Below are 20,358 nucleotides of genomic sequence, written 5' to 3' on the forward strand. Positions count from 1 at the left end.
GGAACACAAAAACAGTACCGGTGTTACAAGTCTCGAAATTACAAACCAAACCTAGTTGGTTCTGTAAAGACATGAGGGCATCAATGGAATCTAAATCAAGGTTCTCACTTCAGATTCCTAAAGCTTTCCCTATAACAGCAGATAACCAGGCACAGAGCATAACTTAGAGGCTGACTGAGAAATAAGCTTCATGAATGAAACAACAACATTTAAATATATATCAGCAGTACGATGCAGTCACTGCTTTGCAGCAACTTGAGTGAAATCCTTAGCTTTCCGGTTGTAATATGGGAGGAAAGTAAGGCTTTCAGAAAGACAGCACCCAGTTCACGCAAGAGCTAAGAATTTGAATACAGCCTATTGGGCGGGGTGGTAGTATATTCAATTAAATTGCCATAAAAATAGCTCAAACAAGGAGGTGGGTATGTTTCTATATTGAATGCACCATATTGCCATTGCTATATTGACGGTGGTCCAAGGATTAACAGACTGCACACAGGAAATCATACAAAACTATGAAAAATGGAAGGCTGGGGACACCAGAATAAAAACGCGAAACCATGTAACCAGAACACATAAATCTAGCTTGAGTTGAAAGATATCCTAATGCGCTAGAAAAAGCGGGTATAAGACTGACGACCCAGCTTTCTGACAGTTGTTAATGGCCCAAAAATCATTTTATAGATGCCAATATATGGCATGACTGCTGATGACCGATAAAGTACAGTTTTATACTCCTTTAGTTAACCAAAAAAAAATCAGTAAAGGAAAATTCGAATGTTTCCATCTGTGTGTGGCACAAGCTGTCGGACATAGCATATAAAATATCAGTATAGTTTAAATGATTTCAAGTTGAGATTTATCAACACAAACACCTTGCGTTTTGAGGCTCTCTTTATGCAAACAAGGGCTTTTTTACTTTAAGAATCTAAGTGTTGATTTCTTCTAGGAAATCAGAACGGATTTCGTGCACTCATTTTAACATGCATCATTAGCACAATTTTACATGAAGCCATCCAGCTCACTAAAGTTACAGGAAAAATCAGATTACAAATGCATGAACCAAACCTGATTGGTCAAGGCAGGCTCTGGCACCTGTTCCACACGCTTCTTCAGAATGGACCGAGGCATAGGTGAGGGCTCTTCTGGTTGTTGTAGTTGGTACACAGCATTAGCAGATAGTGAGGGGTTTGATGAAACTGGGATATCGAAAGCTGGATTTCTACTCTGGTCACCAAGTACTTGCATACGCTGGGAACTGTCATGCCCCACAGACACCTGTCGGCTGTATGGGGAAGGACTCCTGCTCCGTCTGTATTTCGGTGCTACTGATGAATAGAGCTCTTCTACTTCATAGCGCGGACGTTTCAGATCGCGGTCCAATGGGTGCAAAGACTCGTTCAATCGTCCATCAATGTTCCTGTCTGGTTGAAGACTAGACGGAGGAGGACTGTAAGACGGAGGGGGCTTATAAAGATCACTATCCAACAGGTCATCCCCATACCTCATGACATAGGGTATGGAGAGCTCTTCGTCACTCAGTCTCCTCTCGTATCGATCAGGACCAAGGTTTGCACTCCTCCTGGTAAAAAAAAAAAAAAAAGAAGAAATGGTCTGGTTAAAACTACTTTACACAAATAAATCCATGCAACACAACACACAAGAGGTATTTTAGACCAGGAGATACGCCTTTGTCACCTGTGCAACAAAGAAAATAAGGTAGTTCGAGCTCAGAAAGGTGGCTTTGCACCTCAGCTGTTTCTGTTCCCTGAGAAAGGCGGCCATTCAAGATCTGTGGGTAGAGTTCCCAAAGGTTCATCAAGAAATGTTTGTCAAAACCTCATATCGTTATGAGCTCTTCTCTCTGGCACACTATATATTCTAGCTGTGCCAGCATGGTCTAGAAGCCTTACCTGTGTGTAGGACGTGGTGACAGGAGTTTGTGTATTTTTCTGCGCCAGCCACTCTTCACTTCTTTAATTCTTAACAAGTATACATGGACGGGTCTTCATTTGCGCTTGCAGTCAGGGCTTTGGCTCAGCAGATTCCCAGAGAAATTATGGGAATCTTAACAGTACAAGGAGGCTTCCCCACGAAATTCGGCCCCACTTATAATCACAAAGGGACTTTGGTCTACTCAGGTAAGCCATCATGTGCCCATTGTTTAAGCATATGAAAAGCATAGCTAGGTTTGTGCAGTACAAATCATTTACATGCAATAAATATTAGCATTTTTTTCCACGATTCCAAGCATGCAAGTGAAAACTTTTTTTAAATGAGATCACTCCATAGAAATAACGTCACTATATCCAACATACTTAAATAATATAATTTTAAAACTTAAGCAAGAATCATGCAACAATGTGTTATGGGGTATCAATTGCAATAAATCCTGCATATCTTAATCCTAGCATTACATTATGTGCACTCTTTCACTACAATTCACAAAACATTTTTGATATAAACAACTACAGCCTCTAGGTGTTGTAGGAGGATGACGAAGGGTGAATCCACCGGATACGCAGCTGAACATGAAGGGGAGACGGGACGTGCTGCCCTGGCACACGATCAGTAGAACGGTACTGCCTGAACTCCCAGCAACATTCCAATGAGCCGCACGCACCATCCTCTTGGAGATGAGTTGTCCGGATGAAAGCCTGTTCATTCTTGTAGTGCTGAATCCAGAAGGTCACTAGAAAAGAGGTCAGGAAAACTTCTCCTGGTATCTCCCAGCTCATCCATCGAGACTGGGGAAGCCATCCAGTCATTTCTCCTTGAAAGCAAGCATGTCACATTGACCAATGATTTCTTCAAATCTCTAGAAGTTCAGCAACATCATTCCTAAGTGGATTGAGCAAAGAAAGGACTACAGTTGGTTGTTAAACCAATACAAAGACAAGAAAATGGTTCTCACAGCTCTTTAGTCCCTCAAGTGCCCTCCTGCCCCTCAAGCCCATAAACTGAACTCTTTGATGGCCCATAGGCATGTTACCCGACTTTCTGGCCGTTTCCCTGCTTACTTGTTCCCCATGACCTCTCAAGTTGCCCACATCTGAAGCTCAGGTTGGAAAAGAATAGACACTGGCGACATCGTCCAGCTTTCACACTACGGTTCATGTAGAGCGCCAGGACCTAGCTCTTCATGCACAGTGAGGTAAAGTTAGAAGGAATACCCTTCTTCTTGAGCCAAGAGAGGTTATGTAAATAAAACAAAAATTCCATTAGGCAACATCAGGTTCAAGTTTAATTATTCCACATCTAAAGTACACTGTAAAAGAAGTAAAACATCGCAATGAACCAAACAGTACAACTGAAGCACAGTATATAAAAACAAATCTTGGCAGCCTTCTGTTCTGGTTTGGATAAGCTCTGCACGGTGCTGCAGCCCACTGCAAGCAGAGCTAGCCCCATTGCAGTAGGGATGTAGAACGATGGCTTGGCCTGTTATTCTCGTTTCTGTGGCGCTTTGACTTCCAATCCTTTTGCCGTGCTGCATGGGACACTCTGACCCTGTGCACCCTGAATCCACTGTCCATTCTAGACTTGGCTGTGTCTCAGTAACTACGTCCATGTTCAAACAACCAGCCAGTTAGTGCCACTGAAGCACCCTTCTCTGGTTCATGCGTAACCTGCAGCACATCCCCTAACTTCTACTAAAGGCGAGCAACTAACCTCCTACATCCAACCTCACCAGAACCCCCTCGCTTCTTCAATGAAAGCAGCCTCTACACTTCCATAATCTCTAGCACCCTTGCCCCCTCACCCCCAATGCAAGCAGTCTGAGCAGCAAGCATGCCCGCCACCTTCACCCTAATTCACTCATCTCTCACCTCCCAGAACCAAGTGAAGTAGAAGCCACTGGCACATATGTTTCTACTGTTCATGCCTGCAGCATCTGTGCATGAGGAAGACAGCTGCGTGGGTTAGTGACCCTGAAAATGCATGTATGAGCGTTAAGAAGGGAGTTTTTTTGCCCCAAAATTCCCAGCAGAGAGAAAACTTTATTTTTCAATTTGTTCATAAAGCTAGGAACTGCCCTGCTTCCTCTTTCTCTGCTTATGTTTCCTCCTTTGCCTCCAGAACTATCTCTTAAATTATGGATGAATTAATTAATTAGTCACGACTATTCCATGTATAACACTACTTCAGTAATGACTTCTATTTGTCCTGCTCCTGGCTCAGCCTAAGCTGCTGCTTCTCTCCTTTTATTTTGTGTTTTGTACTCTTAAAATAAAGATTTGAAATTAAAGCTAGGCACTGAAACAATTAGGAGAATTTGGTCATTCAGCAGCACAGAGTAGTTCACACTTGCATGAAGTAAGCACATCGAGAAGAATGCGAGCCCAGGAGCCTAGACCACAACACAAGTGCAGTCCAACGAAAAGCTTGCAGGTAGCACAAGTCTCAGAAAAGATGTCTCGGTGGAAGACCGTGCATTCCAGCTAATGCCATTTGCAAATGAAGTTCCAAGCTCTAACCAGAGTGTACTCAACACGAAAAGGAACGTGGTACTCTGTGTAACCCAAAAAGCAGAAAATATAGAGCTGGTCATTGTACGCGTCTTCCAGCGTCAGCACTCGGGGAATGGGCTGGTATCGGATTTGCAGCTGTGGCCCACCTTTTGGGCCAGAGTGGAGGCCGATTTAGGCTGCTTCTGTACTGTTAAGATGCTGCAGTGGGAGCCAGTGCGGCCTTTCCGAGGCAGATGGGCCTCTATTACTTTCCTTTTACCAAAAGGCACACGTGTCATTCCCAGTCTCTCGCTTGGCCGGCACTTTAATGTGTGCTATAGCGACGGGAGCCCTGCAGAAGTGTCCTCACATATATTCAGGTGAATGCCTCTTTTAAAGAACGCCCCCCTTTTTATGACACTTAAAAAACTGAAACCGTGTTTTGTGACAAGGTGCAATCCGCAAATGTGTTTTTTTTTCTTTTCTTTTTTTAAATAGCGCCCAAGCCTATTTTTTATCCCAATCCAACCCTGGTGTCTTCCAACCGACACTCGAAGAAAGCAAACCTGTACTGATATTGACAACCATGGCTTCCAATGGGATTTGACACAACAATATCATATGGACTTGGACTCATGAAAGAATGCACCAAAAGATTCTCTGTATACCATCTGAGCACCCCTCCACCACCCATGCTGCTGTAACCATTCCTTAGCTCATCTTTCCGTCATGCCTTCTTGACCCCAGCCATCAACCACAGGCTCCTCCTGCCTAATCCGATCAGATGTTCTTGAGCTTTCCTTACTCGGCCACTCCAATACATGGTCTCAGCTGAGACACACACTCTGGTGCTCCATCTCGGGATCAATCCATTCATCACAAAACATTAGTCTATCCTACATTTCAGAAAAGGGGGTGGTGATGGACAGAGCATCTGAATTAAGCAGAACACTCCTACCCAGTCAAAAGATCAGGGCTTGATCCATCACCGTTTTTTAGCTCACTGCACCATCCCAGTTCAGAACCTGGCTACATGCAAATGAGTCTGTCCCTGGCCCAGTGCATCATGGGAACAGGGCAGACCAAACTACCAAGCCAATTCTTTACTGGAAAGGAAACAAGCTTCCGGGGACCGGTTTCTGGCATTACAGCCGTCTTCGTCCCGGCTTGCTTGAATCCTGATGGTGCAGTGAGCAAGGGACTCATGTCTGAGCATACCCTTCCACTCCTATAGTGGCCAAAACGATTCAGAAAAGGGGGTGGTGATGGACAGAGCATCTGAGTTTAGCAGAACACTCCTACCCAGTCAAAAGATCAGGGCTTGATCCATCACCGTTTTTTAGCTCACTGCACCATCCCAGTTCAGAACCTGGCTACATGCAAATTAGTCTGTCCCTGGCCCAGTGAATCATGGGAACAGGGCAGACCAAACTACCAAGCCAATTCTTTACTGGGAATGAAACAAGCTTCCGGGGACCGGTTTCTGGCATTACAGACGTCTTCGGCCCGGCTTGCTTGAATCCTGATGGTGCAGTGAGCAAGGGACTCATGTCTGAGCATACCCTTCCACTCCTATAGTGGCCAAAACGATTCAGAAAAGGGGGTGGTGATGGACAGAGCATCTGAATTAAGCAGAACACTCCTACCCAGTCAAAAGATCAGGGCTTGATCCATCACCGTTTTTGTGTGGAAGGGTATGCTCAGATGTGAGTCCCTTACTCACTGCACCATCAGGATTCAAGCAAGCCGAGCCGAAGACGGCTGTAATGCCAGAAACCGGTCCCCGGAAGCTTGTTTCCTTTCCAGTAAAGAATTGGCTTGGTAGTTTGGTCTGCCCTGTTCCCATGATGCACTGGGCCAGGGACAGACTCATTTGCATGTAGCCAGGTTCTGAACTGGGATGGTGCAGTGAGCTAAAAAACGGTGATGGATCAAGCCCTGATCTTTTGACTGGGTAGGAGTGTTCTGCTTAATTCAGATGCTCTGTCCATCACCACCCCCTTTTCTGAATCGTTTTGGCCACTATAGGAGTGGAAGGGTATGCTCAGACATGAGTCCCTTGCTCACTGCACCATCAGGATTCAAGCAAGCCGGGCCGAAGACGGCTGTAATGCCAGAAACCGGTCCCCGGAAGCTGGTTTCCTTTCCAGTAAAGAATTGGCTTGGTAGTTTGGTCTGCCCTGTTCCCATGATGCACTGGGCCAGGGACAGACTCATTTGCATGTAGCCAGGTTCTGAACTGGGATGGTGCAGTGAGCTAAAAAACGGTGATGGATCAAGCCCTGATCTTTTGACTGGGTAGGAGTGTTCTGCTTAATTCAGATTCTCTGTCCATCACCACCCCCCTTTTTGAATCGTTTTGGCCACCACAAGTGTGGAAGGGTATGCTCAGATGTGAGTCCCTTGCTCACTGCACCATCAGGATTCAAGCAAGCCGGGCCGAAGACGGCTGTAATGCCAGAAACCGGTCCCCGGAAGCTTGTTTCCTTTCCAGTAAAGAATTGGCTTGGTAGTTTGGTCTGCCCTGTTCCCATGATGCACTGGGCCAGGGACAGACTAATTTGCATGTAGCCAGGTTCTGAACTGGGATGGTGCAGTGAGCTAAAAAACGGTGATGGATCAAGCCCTGATCTTTTGACTGGGTAGGAGTGTTCTGCTTAATTCAGATTCTCTGTCCATCACCACCCCCCTTTTTGAATCGTTTTGGCCACCACAAGTGTGGAAGGGTATGCTCAGATGTGAGTCCCTTGCTCACTGCACCATCAGGATTCAAGCAAGCCGGGCCGAAGACGGCTGTAATGCCAGAAACCGGTCCCCGGAAGCTTGTTTCCTTTCCAGTTAAGTATTGGCTTGGTAGTTTGGTCTGCCCTGTTCCCATGATGCACTGGGCCAGGGACAGACTAATTTGCATGTAGCCAGGTTCTGAACTGGGATGGTGCAGTGAGCTAAAAAACGGTGATGGATCAAGCCCTGATCTTTTGACTGGGTAGGAGTGTTCTGCTTAATTCAGATACTCTGTCCATCACCACCTTTCTTTTTGAATCGTTATCCTACATTTCCATCAAACACTTTACGTCTCTACTCCCAATGAACCAGACGCACTCTCCTCCACTCACATGCATAGAATCGAGCTTCCATATCCATCCACTGATTTATCAGAGGCCCTTGTTTTCTTGACCCTTCTCCCTGCCCCTCTATTCACTCAGCATAGGCTCTCTTTTCCGGGTGCATCCATTTACATATCACAGGTTCTTAGTGCTGCCACTAATACTCCAAGGCTCTTCGCTCACCCTGTTACTCCACTCATCATTCACTCTCAAAACCTGGCTTTCAAAACCTTCCTACAATAGCCATGCTTAATGAGAGGACTGTGCCGGACACATGTAGTTTTAACATACGTCCTACTGATGTTTATTCCCATTATCTCATCTTAGACAAAAACTCAATGTTGGTGAAGTGCCAGTGCACTAGTGAGCTACAACTGGTGCACTAACTTTATTAACAGCAGACTGCTTTTAAGCCCACTCTCCCTCCTTCCTCCACATCTCTTCAGCTCCCATGGGTTTGCTTATGCTCTTCTTCACACTCCCTCGTCTATGTGCTCTGTCCATAGGTCTCTGCAATTGCCCACGCTCCAATCTTTGGGTATCTTCCCGACTAGATCTTGATCTCTCACTCTAGCTGCCACTTACTTCACAACTACCTTCAAGTCTCCACAACCCTTCCTTCTGTTCCCCCCTTCAGTTAGGTAATGATTCTACTGCCAAAAACTGCAGCTTTCTCGTGGCAGCTGGTGGTTTAACAAAGGAAACTGGAAGAACATGGAGTTGGGTCACAAAGGAACGCAGTTTCGAAGTCTGAGAAGAAATCCTTGAAGGTAGGACCTCTGCTCGGGAAGGAGGGGTAGTAGAGATATTTCCAAGAGGGTTTATACCTAGCTTCCAGCTCAAAACCCCTACGGGATATTTTACAGATATTTTCTCGTCCCACTCCTCTTTTTAATCCCTCTATTGCATATCAGCCACAGGGCCAAGTTTTTATTTTTGAAGTGCCCAAGTGTAACTACATTCAACCTGCCATTTCGAAGTATGTATGCCCAACTGAATGGTTCTGGAAGCAGCGACTGCTTAGAGTTGGCGATGGGTGCACCCAGTATTAAGCCTCATTAGGAATTTAGCGAAATGTTGGAAAACATTCCCTGGAAAGATGGGTTTGTCAGACAAGTAAACATAAATAATTATGCTCTCACACTACACACCAGAGTATATTCTCATAAAAGTACTAATGAAACTATGCCCTAGAAATTGCTTATGCCATGCCACCAAACCCTCTACCTCACTTTAACAAGGTTCATAAAGTTGATAAACGCTGGTAATAACACCCAGATATTTGTAGAGCAGGTATGGTTGCAATGGCACAGACCCTAAGAACAATTAATACCATAGATTTGTTAAAATTCATTATGAAACAAGGCTCAATACAGAAGTTAAATGCATGCAAAATTTAAAACCAATCTAGGAATGCTAACTCCCGTAACAAATGTTATCATCCTACTAATGTGCATCAAAATGTAAACAAATTATACTGACTAAATTCATACAATTTCCGACTTTTGCGTTACAAGAATTTCCCAAAATTTCTTAACATTTTTAATCACAAAATTTAGCGTCATTTTTGCACAGAAGTCTTATTTGCACAGAAACTCGAACCATTCTTCTAGCAGTATCTTACAAGGTTGTTTTATCCAAACTGTACTTGTGTGAAAAAAGTTACACAAGATACAGGAAAACCACAATCTGCCTTGAAGGATTTCTGCAGAAAAAAAATATGCAATTTCACCCAACCTTACATTAATTGAGCCTCAGTGAAACCAGGATGGCTTTTGAAAGTCGAATATGCCTTCAATCTTCCATATATTTTGTTAGGTTTACAAGTGCCCCCTAGATTTCTTGTTGCCATACATAAGCTTGTTTGGTAGCTGGCTCTACTTCAGAACAAGTGAAACAAGCATTTACAATGCAACGGTTTCGCCTTTGGAAAAGTTAGAGCTATTGGCATTGTAAATGACAACATTTTTATTTATGTGTTGGCTTTGAAAACATAAATAAATGGCATTGTCATTTACAAAGCCAATAGCCTAATCTCTCGCAAATGCGACACCTATTGCATTTGCACCCACACACACAAAACCGGGTCACAAGCAGGCAACAGAGGCACACACAAAAACGGGTCGCCAGCAGGCAACAGAGGCACACACAAAACTGGTGTATTTATTTTTTAAACACAAAAGACACCAAGGGTGAGAGCAGCAAAACACACATACACAGAGGGTGAGAGCAGCAAAAGACCCATACACACAGGGTGAGAGCAGCAAAATACACACACACGCACAGGGTGAGAGCAGCAAATGTCACCCAGGGCAAGAGCAGGAAAAGACACCCAGGGTGAGAGCTGTACTTTAAAAGCAATATGTACCCAATGACTTGTTGCCCACCACCAACACCCTGAAAACACAACATTAAGACTTGCTACCCTTCCACAACATCAACATCTCCACCCACCCCATTCCAATATTTAAAACAAATATCTACTATCCTGCAACCCCCCTTTCGCAAACCCTTGGAGCTATTAACCCACCCTGCCCTAACATTTAGAAATCAATATTCCTCTTCTACAGAACCTTCCGAGCCCACCCCTCCCCTCCCCTCCAAAGGAAGTGTCGAAGGCACGCCATGCCACATCAGGGAGTGGAAATTTGTGCCAACAGCAGTGCTAAATGAGACGCATCAGCACAGAGTAGAGTCTCTTCCCACATGGCATCACAAGTGAAATAAAACTAATGTGTTTTCATCTGTGAAATAATAGCAGTGAATAAATTAATTTCAAATCCACTATTAATGCTAATGGCTTCCAAAGTATAACATACATATTTTCCTAAATCTTGGGGTTGTTTTCCAAAGGAAAAAAAACTTGCTAGGGCCGACAGACCATCCACGGACCATTTGGAGTTGGCAGGGTTTGTTTATCAAACTTCTACACAGACCCTTGCAGGTGTAGAATCCAAAAGACGTGCGAGCTCACCTGTGCAATGCACACGTCTTTAGGCCAGAGGTAGGACACAGACAAATCTATTATTTGACAGTCCTTAAAATAATCTATTCCACATCCTTAAAACAAACGCGGTTGGAGTTTGTTCTTCCCCCCACTCCCCATAATGGCGCCCCACCCCAGAGCCTCTCCTTCCACCAGTGTCCTCAGTGCAGGGACACCAATGTGTAAAAAGCGTCCAAGGGTTAGGACCTCAGCTGTTTCAACCACTGGACCCCCAAGCACCCTGGTGTCTAGTGAGGGGAGCTGCAGGGTACCTGCTCAGGGCATCCGTCCTGACTCACCTTCCATCTTTCTAGTTCTTGTAGGGATGGAGAATGAAGGGGAGGGGATAGGGGAATGAAGGGGAGGCGATGGGGGAATGAAGGGGAGGCGATGGGGGAATGAAGGGGAGGGGCTGGCCACCAAACTGTTCACCTACATAAAGCCATTTGCCTTCTTCCATCTCCCACCACTTATCTCCTAGGTGCTAAAAGCAGGGTTAGTGTGGGGCAATTTCGATCCCCGCCAATGTCAAGTACTTCTGCGGTACCAGTACATCAGAAGCCATTTTCTGCCCTTTCAACCTGACCCACCAGTGCACTCAAAGGGTTAAATCAAGTTTGAGGGGTGGTTGGTCTATCCCCAAAACATAATATTTACAGCTTTAAAAAACAGTGTATTGCACTAACCGCACGTGTCCAATGAAGGTCCGTAAAGCTATAATTATCTTAATGATTTAATTGGGTCTTTGCCCTTGAACACCTTGCAGAGAACAGGAAGTGAAAATGGATAGCACAGAGAAGAAACAAGATACAGAGGAACAGGAGCCATCCCAAAGACGACCAAGAGATAAAAACATTTCACATAACAAATGGGGCAGTAAAGGGGGAACAACGTGTCACTATAAGCAAGTGGAAAATATGACCGTTGCTGCGCCACACCCCTTAAAAGAACACAAGAAAAACAATGCGTGGTCTGCCTCAGTTGCGCACAGCGGGGTGAGGGAAATGGCTGTTCATGCCACACTGTCTCATTCCTGCCGCCTTCCCGTATCCTGCGACGGCAGGACGCGCTCAGAGGCGCCTAGAAGAGGAGGCAGCTATTACCAGTATCGCTGTGAACAAAGCAATGCAGCTGCTCACGTGTGGTAAACCTCCCCTGTACAAGTGAAGACTAATCCTGGTCTTCACCGACTCCAGAGTTACCCCCGGCTCTCGGTGCCACACCCACTCCCCCAATGGCGGAATCAGCCTCACCCAGGAGCATGCTTTCTAACGAAGTCCAGGAGAGGGCACGGAGGGTTGTCATAAGGTACCACTGCCTCAGACTGGTCGACGAGGGAAACCAGCTCACTATAATCCAGCAGCCTTCGAGGAAGACAAGGATGCCTCGGAAAGGAGCCCAACATGTCAGCTTCAAAGGAAGGAGCGCGCAAGTGGCGGCCTTGCTAGGAGGGCACCGATAAGGGGAAACGGGTGGTGTGATGTCACGGGCTGGCTGTTACGTGCGAAAGGAAGAGTCAGGAGGTGGAGATCATTTGTGTCAATACTTACTATTCAGTGAATAAACAAAACCAAAAAGTCAACAGAAAAATTAACAAGTCAGGTCCCGGGCCGGCCAGCCAATCACAGCGCAGCCCGGGGAATGACGTCACGGGGGTGTCCCGGGCCGGCAGCCAATGACAGCGCGGCCCAGGACAAAGGGGCGGGACTTAAAAAAAGACCGAGAAACGCCCCCGAATCGCGTTTTCACGAGAAAGCGTGATTGACAGCCTCTGTCTCCCAATGGCTAGCCTCCATTTATAGAGCTAGCCAATGGGAGACAGAGGCGGAACGAACCAAAGCCCATATGTAGGATCATGAGATTTCGCCGTGGGCGGAGCAACTGCTACGCAGTTGCAACGCCCAGGGCGAAACCTAAAAAACACAATATAAATAGTTTCTTAAGTGGCATTTTCCTGAACCTCTACAGTTATGGCCTTCAAAGACAAGCATTTGCAATGCACACAAGTACTTTTGATGTTATAAGTAAAGCGCGGGTGCCGTGATTATACCAAAGGTAAAGAAATAGAAAAACAAAATCTATTTCTTTACCTTTGGTATAGTCACGGCACCCGCGCTTCACTTATAACATCAAAAGTAAAGCTGGATGCCGCGCTTATACCAAAAGTAAAGAAATACAAGTGGCGCGCGCGTCACGCCTGTGTCTGGGCACGATCATTGCTCCTCCCACGGCCTATTGGTGTATATTACGCGCTTGGTGCGCGTAATAGACACCAATAGGTCGTGGGAGGAGCTCTGCGCGCGCCTCTGGCCAATGGCGTGCAGTCTTTTACAATAAGACGCACGCAAAGGCCAATGGGGGAGCTGAAAAGGAAACGCACATGCAGGAGCGTGTAAGAGTCCCAAGTCAACTCACATTCCCCGTTTTTCACCTCCAAAATGCCTCGTGCTGCGCAGTGCAACGCTAGGCGCGAGGCCTAACAAACCTGATCATGGCACCAGGAACAGAATTCTCAGTGCCTCCCTTACAAAACTAGGTCGCTTTGTTGTAAGGTCATTTTGATGTCTCCACAATGTGGAAACGCATGGTGGTAGTAAATGTGTGACTGCCTGCAGTTTCCAGGACTTTCTCACAGAAATGCAAGGAAATGTGTTTTTTTTAGGAAAGGTTTGAGCTTTACATGAGATTCTGGGTAAGAAAACGTTAGGGATCCACGCAAGCCATACCTCCCTGTACTCCCCCAGGTGTCTAGTTTTCAGAAATGTCTGGGTTTGGTATGTTTTCCTAGATGGCCAATGACTGGGACCAAAAACGCCAGGTTGTTTTGTGGTAATTTTGATGTCTTCACAATATGTTTTGGGCCCGTCCATCTCGTGGGAACTTGGGCCACCCACAGAAGGGAGGCACAGTTTATTTCGGAAAACATGGGCGAAGGCGGAGTGGTAGGAAAGTTGTGGCTGCCAGCAAATTTCAGGACTTTTCCTCACAGAAAAGCAAGGATAATTTGTTTTTTTAGGCAAAGTTTAAGCTTTGTAGGGAATTCTGGGTAAAAATAACCTGGTGAGAGCCATACAAGTCACACCGCCTGTGTGTCTAGTTTTCAAAAATGTGCTGGTTTAGTAGGTTACCCTGGGTGCCGGCTGAACTGGGACCCAAAATCTACAGCTAGCCACCTTGTAAAAATGCATGCATTCTGCTGGGTGGAATAAGGTGTCTCCTAGATAAGGTTATGGGTTTTTTTTGTGTTGCAGACGCAAAACCCAAACAGAAAAGTAGGGTACCATTTTTATAGGGAGACATGTGGGAATACAGAAAGGTAGAACATCTGTTATTAGCAATTAAATATCTGTAATTTTGTGCCTTTCAAATGTAAACAAGTGTGTAACTCAGTGGAACAAGACGAGCAACGGCGGACCGGGATAGACGCACTTCCCTGCTGTATTCCCTATGTGGTGGATCCGAAAATATTTTGAGTTGGTGTGCACTTGCAACACGTGCACCTGCTGTTCTTGGGTGCCAACTGCAAAGCAGAGAGAGAACTACACCAGAATTTGGAGTGGTGCACTACCCAGGTGATACAAAAGGGGATGATGGACGGAGCGTTTGAACAAATCAAACACTCACCCCCAGTCAACTGATCTGGGTTTAATCCATCACCATTCTTTAGTTCACTCAGCCACCCCAGTTCAGACATGGCAATATGCAAATCAGTCTGACCCTGTGCCTCATGGGAACAGTCCAGCCCGAACTGCCAAGCCATGTCTTCCCTGGACCGGAAACAAGCATCTGGTGGTCAGTTCAATAAGTAAGTTCACTGGTAAAGTTATATAAAAAAAAACAGTTCTTTATTTTCAAAGTCATCTGACAAAACTGAGTTCCAGCCAACGCGTTTCGTTCCTTTCACAATGAACTTCTTAAAGGTGTTCGTTGTTTGGTTGGACGGCAAGAGAGAAATGATCTTTCTAAAGCCGTGTCCTGTGGTTGCGTCGTGTGATTCCGCTCCGTTGAGCTTGTCTGGAATTGCTAAAAGCCAAGCTTAAGTGCCGCTAGTTCTCCGTGGTTGTGGATCGTTTATGGCCTCCTTCATAAGGGTCAAGGTCCGTGGGATCTGTGAGGGCAGTACGCCTGGGTATGTGCCGATCTGGTCTGACCTTGAAAATAAAGAACAGTTTTTTTATATAACTTTACAAGTGAACTTACTTATTGAACTGACCAACTGGGTAGTGCACCACTCCAAATTCTGGTCAAGTGTGTAACTCAGTAGACATTTTACAAAATGCCCTCTGAATCACATGCTAGTAGGGTACCCATAAATTCAGAGACGGCAACAGTCACTGCTCCTTAGTATCTGGTGTACATTTCAGAAATACAGAGTTTCCCTTCATACCCTTTTTCCATTCTTTATAATTTACCATATGAATTGCTGTATAGTTGCTACACAAAGAAAAACTATTGTAAGGTGCAGTACGGTTGTTGACTGGGTAACTCAGGTTCTTGGAGAACCTTCAAACCCTATATATCCCCGCAACCAGAATGGTCCAGCGGATGTAATGGTGTAGTGCTTTCGAAGTTCTGCCATAGTAAGAAGTTACAGATGAAAACAGATACAAATGGTTGTTTCTTCCAACTCAATTTCAATCTTTTTTTTTTTATTTCAACTGTTACTTTTTATAGGAAAACCTTGGAGGATTTTTTTAAAAATGACCCCTCACTGAATTCAGATTGTCTAATTTTCAGAAATGTATAGCTTTCTGGGTCCTCCATGGGTTACATACCCCTTTCCAACACAAACTGGAAGGTGGTTGAAAGTACAAAAAATAGGAAAAAAGGGCTTCCTCCTACTAAAATTGCCAAACGGCGTTAAAAATATTTGGTTTTCTGGAACTTCTGCCCGTTACTGAAAGCTGGTAAGATGGTGACTTTAGCACCACAAACCCTTCGTTAACGCTATTTGCAGGAATAAATAGACACTGTGTTCTGCAGCACTTTTTACCATTCCCTCACCAGTTACCCTTCCTCCCCCCCCCCACACCCGTCCCTCCCCAAAAATCAAAATGTAGCTGCATTTTGCCTCATTTCTCAGTCCCTTCCAGGAGAGTCCAAAAACCCCAGGAACCTTTTCAACTCCCCATGATGTTGGAAAGAAGAACGAAAATTGGGTGTGGATAGTGTATGTGGACAAAACATAATGAAGGCCTATTATATCATACCTATTTATCTACAATTGCTTCATTATTGAATTACAAAATACAATAATAAAATAAAGAAAATTAATTTAAAGTACAACATTTGAAAGCATGAGTTAACTTAAAGCATCTTTAATCTACATATACTACCTTCCTATATGCCTCTATATACCTTCCATGTACTTATGGATCTATATATTTATTACTTTTCTTCGAACTCAGCATATCCAATGCACTACCCTATTTCTCAACCTATACAACTCACAATATACCCTCTACCTCAACTCTGACTCATCTCAAACCTCGTTCTACTACTCTTTCCAATGTACAACTCTATACCTCTATCAATCTATCTTCAAAATAACCCTTTATATACTCTTCCCTACTCTGCCCGTCCTTGCATCATCTTTTACTATCGCAATCTCCCTAAACCAGCCTTTCTAAAACCTTCCCTCCGAATCTTCCCCATCCACCTCCCTTTTACTCATGCCACGCTTCCTCTTACTGCTCTGAGCTCCAAAACAAACAAAAAAGTTCCAAATTATTCCCTCTTCTATCCCTCTCAATAATAATAACATGCATCATCATCAGTTGTAGCAAGCACTACATAAATGTGAACCTTATCTTCTATCCTTTCACTATCCTTCTCAATCCAAATAACGGAGTAACATATCCACCGTAATGCAACAACAATACACTAATGGGACAAACCGTTCTAGGCACATTATTTCAGGTAAATGCACCATCTGATGCCCAGAGCCACCGCAAGAGGAGTACTGCTTTACAGTTTATGCATAGCATGTGTATCCACAGCCAACACATGCTACAGGAAGGAGAAGGAGCATGTTATTTACCCAGCAAACTATTCCTAGTTTGTAGTGCTGCAGATTCACATGCCCCGTTCCTCCTCCCTGGCAGGTATTAGATGGTGAAACATACACAGTAATATTCAGCATGTTCAAAAGCACAAAGCTAATTAAGCAGACTATATCCTCACTTCCCGCAAGGCAAGGAATAAATATTGTGTCCTAACAAAGGAGCTGTTGAACATGTGCAATGGCTCGATGAGGAGGAGATACGACACACAATGTCAACGGTAAAAGACTGTGCATAGCATGTGAATCTGTCGAACTACACACTATGAATAGATACTTACAGGGATGCGGGGCTGGAACGACGTCACAGAAAATGCTTAGTGTCAAGTGGTTTCCTGCTTGTGGATTGCGGTGCGACAGCGATCCACAACATAGAAACTGTTTGAGGAATGCATTGTTGTAAAGGGGAGGCTCTTCCCCTTTCAAGGCTGTTTCACTCTGCCCTGGGGAGGCCTTTTTCAGCCTAAAATTCCCAGCGGAGCGCAAGAGAGCACTCGGCTGCTGTTCCTTGCAAACTTGGCCGGGAATCTGTGACGTCAGCAGGCCTCGCGGTGCATTGACTTACCAGATGGCAGAAAGGGTGCTCAGGCCAAAAAGCAGTAGTGAGTCCGCTTTGCTCTCGAACAGTTAAATAAAAAATAAAAATAAATTTAAAAAAAGGAAATCTCTGGTACAAAAGAGCCTCCCCAGCACTAGCCAGGGAGTGTTGGCTGACGCGTGCACCATAGGGGTTAATTTGTCTTTATGTACACTTCTGAACCCTATTTTCACAGGAACACTGGGCCACCACAGTCTAATTATTGTATGAATTAATTTGGAAATCAATTGCTTATTAGGACTTTTAATTTGTTTATGGTTTCCCCTTCTTTACCTGGTAGCTCACTGGCATGCTATACAGGTATTTTTGTTTGTAGGTGCATCGCTTAGTTTTGTTTCATGTTGAAAAGCAAGCTAATGGTGGTCTACCATGTGACCTGAATCATTGCCTGAAAGGTAACTAGTTCTGTATTTGCAAAAATGACATTTAGGAGGTCTCCAGGAATGTGTGTGGGTTTATGGACAATCAGATGTAGGTTCAGTGCGTCCAGACCAGTGATCATTGTTTTTGGGTGGGGCATATTGGCTTTGTCAAACCAAATGTTGAAGTCACCCAGAATGCATAGGTTGGAGTGTAGTGTTATCAGGTTTGAAACTGTGTCTAGAAGTGTGTCTGGGAATGCTGCATTGCTAGGTGGATCTCTGTAAAGGAGCACAAAGTTACAGGAGGAAGATGGTGTATAATTGCATCTGGTGAAAAGGGCCTCGCAACCTTGTATGGAGACGCCGTCAGCTTTAGTGATATGTAATGTTTGCCTGAACAGCTAGGCCACCTCCTCTATTGCCTAGGCAATTTTGTGTGATATTGTAATAGCCTAGATGAACAGCTTCATGCATAACTGGAGCCATATCATCTTCCAACCATGATTCAATTATGAGGAGTATGTCAGGTTTTGTGTCACTGAGAATGTCGTAGATGTGATGTTTGTTTTTAGAGAGCGACCGGCATTTATTAGTGGACAGTTTAGAGAATATGTTTTTCGGATAGTGTGACTTTGTTTTGTATAAGAGTGAGCAGTATTTTGTGAGCTTGTAACAGGTGTGTCCTTAGTGTTGGTATTAGCTCTATGATGATGCCAATTGTGTAGCTGTTCTGCATCATGTTCCTCATCCGACATGCTAAGAAGGTATTTTGAGGGGTCCGCGTGTGTAGGTGGTGGAGATGATGGTTCAGAGTGAGCTGGTGAGCTGTGCTTTTGTAGTGTAACCTGGTTGTGCAGTATACATGGAGAAGCAAAATTGTGAGGTGTGGCATGTTGCCCATTTTGTATGCGTCTATTTAGGGCGGAAGTTGTATGAGTTAGAGGTGGTGGTGCAACATGTGGGTCATGTAGTAAGATTCTAAATTGTCCAATGGATGGGAGGCGGTTAAAATACAGTTGCTGTGTTGTTGTATCTGTGTTAGGTGTGGGGGAAGAGAGAAAGCTTGGCAAAGGAGTTTCTTCATGGTGTCTATCATTTGTGTAGCCTGGAAGTTCGGAGTGGGTGTATGTTTGTATTTTGTGATGGAAAGTATTATGAGATGTTGTGCATGAGAGATTTTACTGTGCTGGTGTGTGTTGAGGAGATGAACTAAAGTTAAGAGTGTTTGTGTTAGATTTGATTGCTGAAAGAGGTAATGCGTGTGGTACAGTGGAGTGTAAGTGTTGGGTGGTTTTGTTATTGTGTTAGAACGAAGAGGAGGGTGTTGGTGGCTTAAAAGATGGAAGGCTCAGTATCGGTTGGCTAGTGACAACAAGCATTTGCAATGCAATAGGTCTCGCATTAGGAAAGTTTGAGCTATTGGTATTGTAAATGACACATTTTTTATTTATGTGTTGGTTTTGAAAATAGCGAAATTAATAGCTTTGTCATTTACACTGCCAATAGTTTTAACTTTCGCTAATGTGACACCTATAGCATTTGTAATGCAATATCTGTTGTATTTACGTGACTTAGATGTATTGATATTACAAATAACAAAGGCTTTTAATTTTTTTAAATAATTAATACTTAAATAAAAGTGATTGTAATTTATAATGGCAATAGCTTAAACTTTTGTAAATAACTTTTGTGAAGATTATGTTCAGTGTATTTTATTGCGACGAAAATCCAAGAACAGAAGTGAAATACTAACATCTTTTTTTGACATTTGTAATAAAGCTTGAAACATTGAGAGAACATATTTGAACCAGTTGTTGTTGAATGGCTGCACAGATTGATGCTGTGGTGGCGCTGCATGATGTTGTGGTGGCGACAAGTGATGCTGTGGCGACAAGTGATGCTGTGGCGTTCAGTGATGCTGTGGTAATGCATAGTGATGCTGTGGTGCTCCTGAGTGATGCTGTGGTGCTCCTGAGTGATGCTGTGGTGCCCCTGAGTGATGCAGTGGTGATGCGAGAGTGTGTGCGATAGATAGATAGAGGGAGGGCGATAGATAGATAGACAGATAGATGGAGTGAGGGCGATAGTTCCACAGAGAAGCGCCTAGAAGAAAACAAGTTACTTACCTGTAACTTTGGTTCCCCAGTATTGGTAACTTTCATAGATTCCCATGCTTTTGTATCATTCCCCGTCGTCGGAATGGGAGTCTCGGTAACAAAAATATCATAGCATATCACCCTCTTTTTGTAAAAGAGACCAAACTCTAGGCATCAGCCAATCAGACGTGCCTCACCCCTTAGAACCCTCCAGAAGGAACCTCAGAGCCTCAGATTTTCGTAGCCGTTGTATATCCGACACCATATCTGCTAACGGCTGAGCTTTCCTTGGGGAGGTGGGTGGGCGCATGGGAATCTATGAAAGTTACCAATACTGGGGAACCAAAGTTACAGGTAAGTAACTTGTTTTCTTGCCCCAGTATTGGAACTTTCATAGATTCCCATGCTTTTGTATCAGAATAGCAAGCAGTTAGACACCACAAATACATTTTGTATAATAATACATTGCAACAGTCAATACGATATAAGAAATACAACTGTGTAATCAACAGAAGGTGGGATAGAAGGGAAAGCTCACCAATCACTGGAAGAGGTTCCTTAGGACAGCCTGGCCCACAGCCGCATCGTCTTGCTGTAAAGACTCCAAGCAGTAATGCTTATTTAAGGTGTGCACGCTGCTCCAGGTAGCAGCCCTGCAAATGTCTTTAATTTGCACCCCCGCAAAGAGGGCCATTGA

The 20,358-nt window shown here is 44.4% G+C and overlaps 1 protein-coding gene across 2 annotated transcripts in view; it reads right to left on the bottom strand.

Moving 5' to 3' along the window:
- The window catches only part of LOC144762286 (uncharacterized), a 729,681-nt gene that overhangs the window by 561,411 nt on the left and 147,912 nt on the right, over nt 1-20,358 (bottom strand). The window contains exon 3 of one of the 2 annotated variants that reach the window (XM_078647423.1): nt 1,069-1,582. The exons of the other annotated variant lie outside the window; for it this stretch is intronic. Coding sequence (XP_078503549.1) covers nt 1,069-1,582 — 514 coding nt within the window. The remainder of the gene's footprint in view (nt 1-1,068; nt 1,583-20,358) is intronic. 2 annotated transcript variants of the gene reach the window in all.

Source organism: Lissotriton helveticus, chromosome 6 (assembly GCF_964261635.1).
Source record: "Lissotriton helveticus chromosome 6, aLisHel1.1, whole genome shotgun sequence".
In the NCBI taxonomy this organism is placed as follows: domain Eukaryota; kingdom Metazoa; phylum Chordata; class Amphibia; order Caudata; family Salamandridae; genus Lissotriton; species Lissotriton helveticus.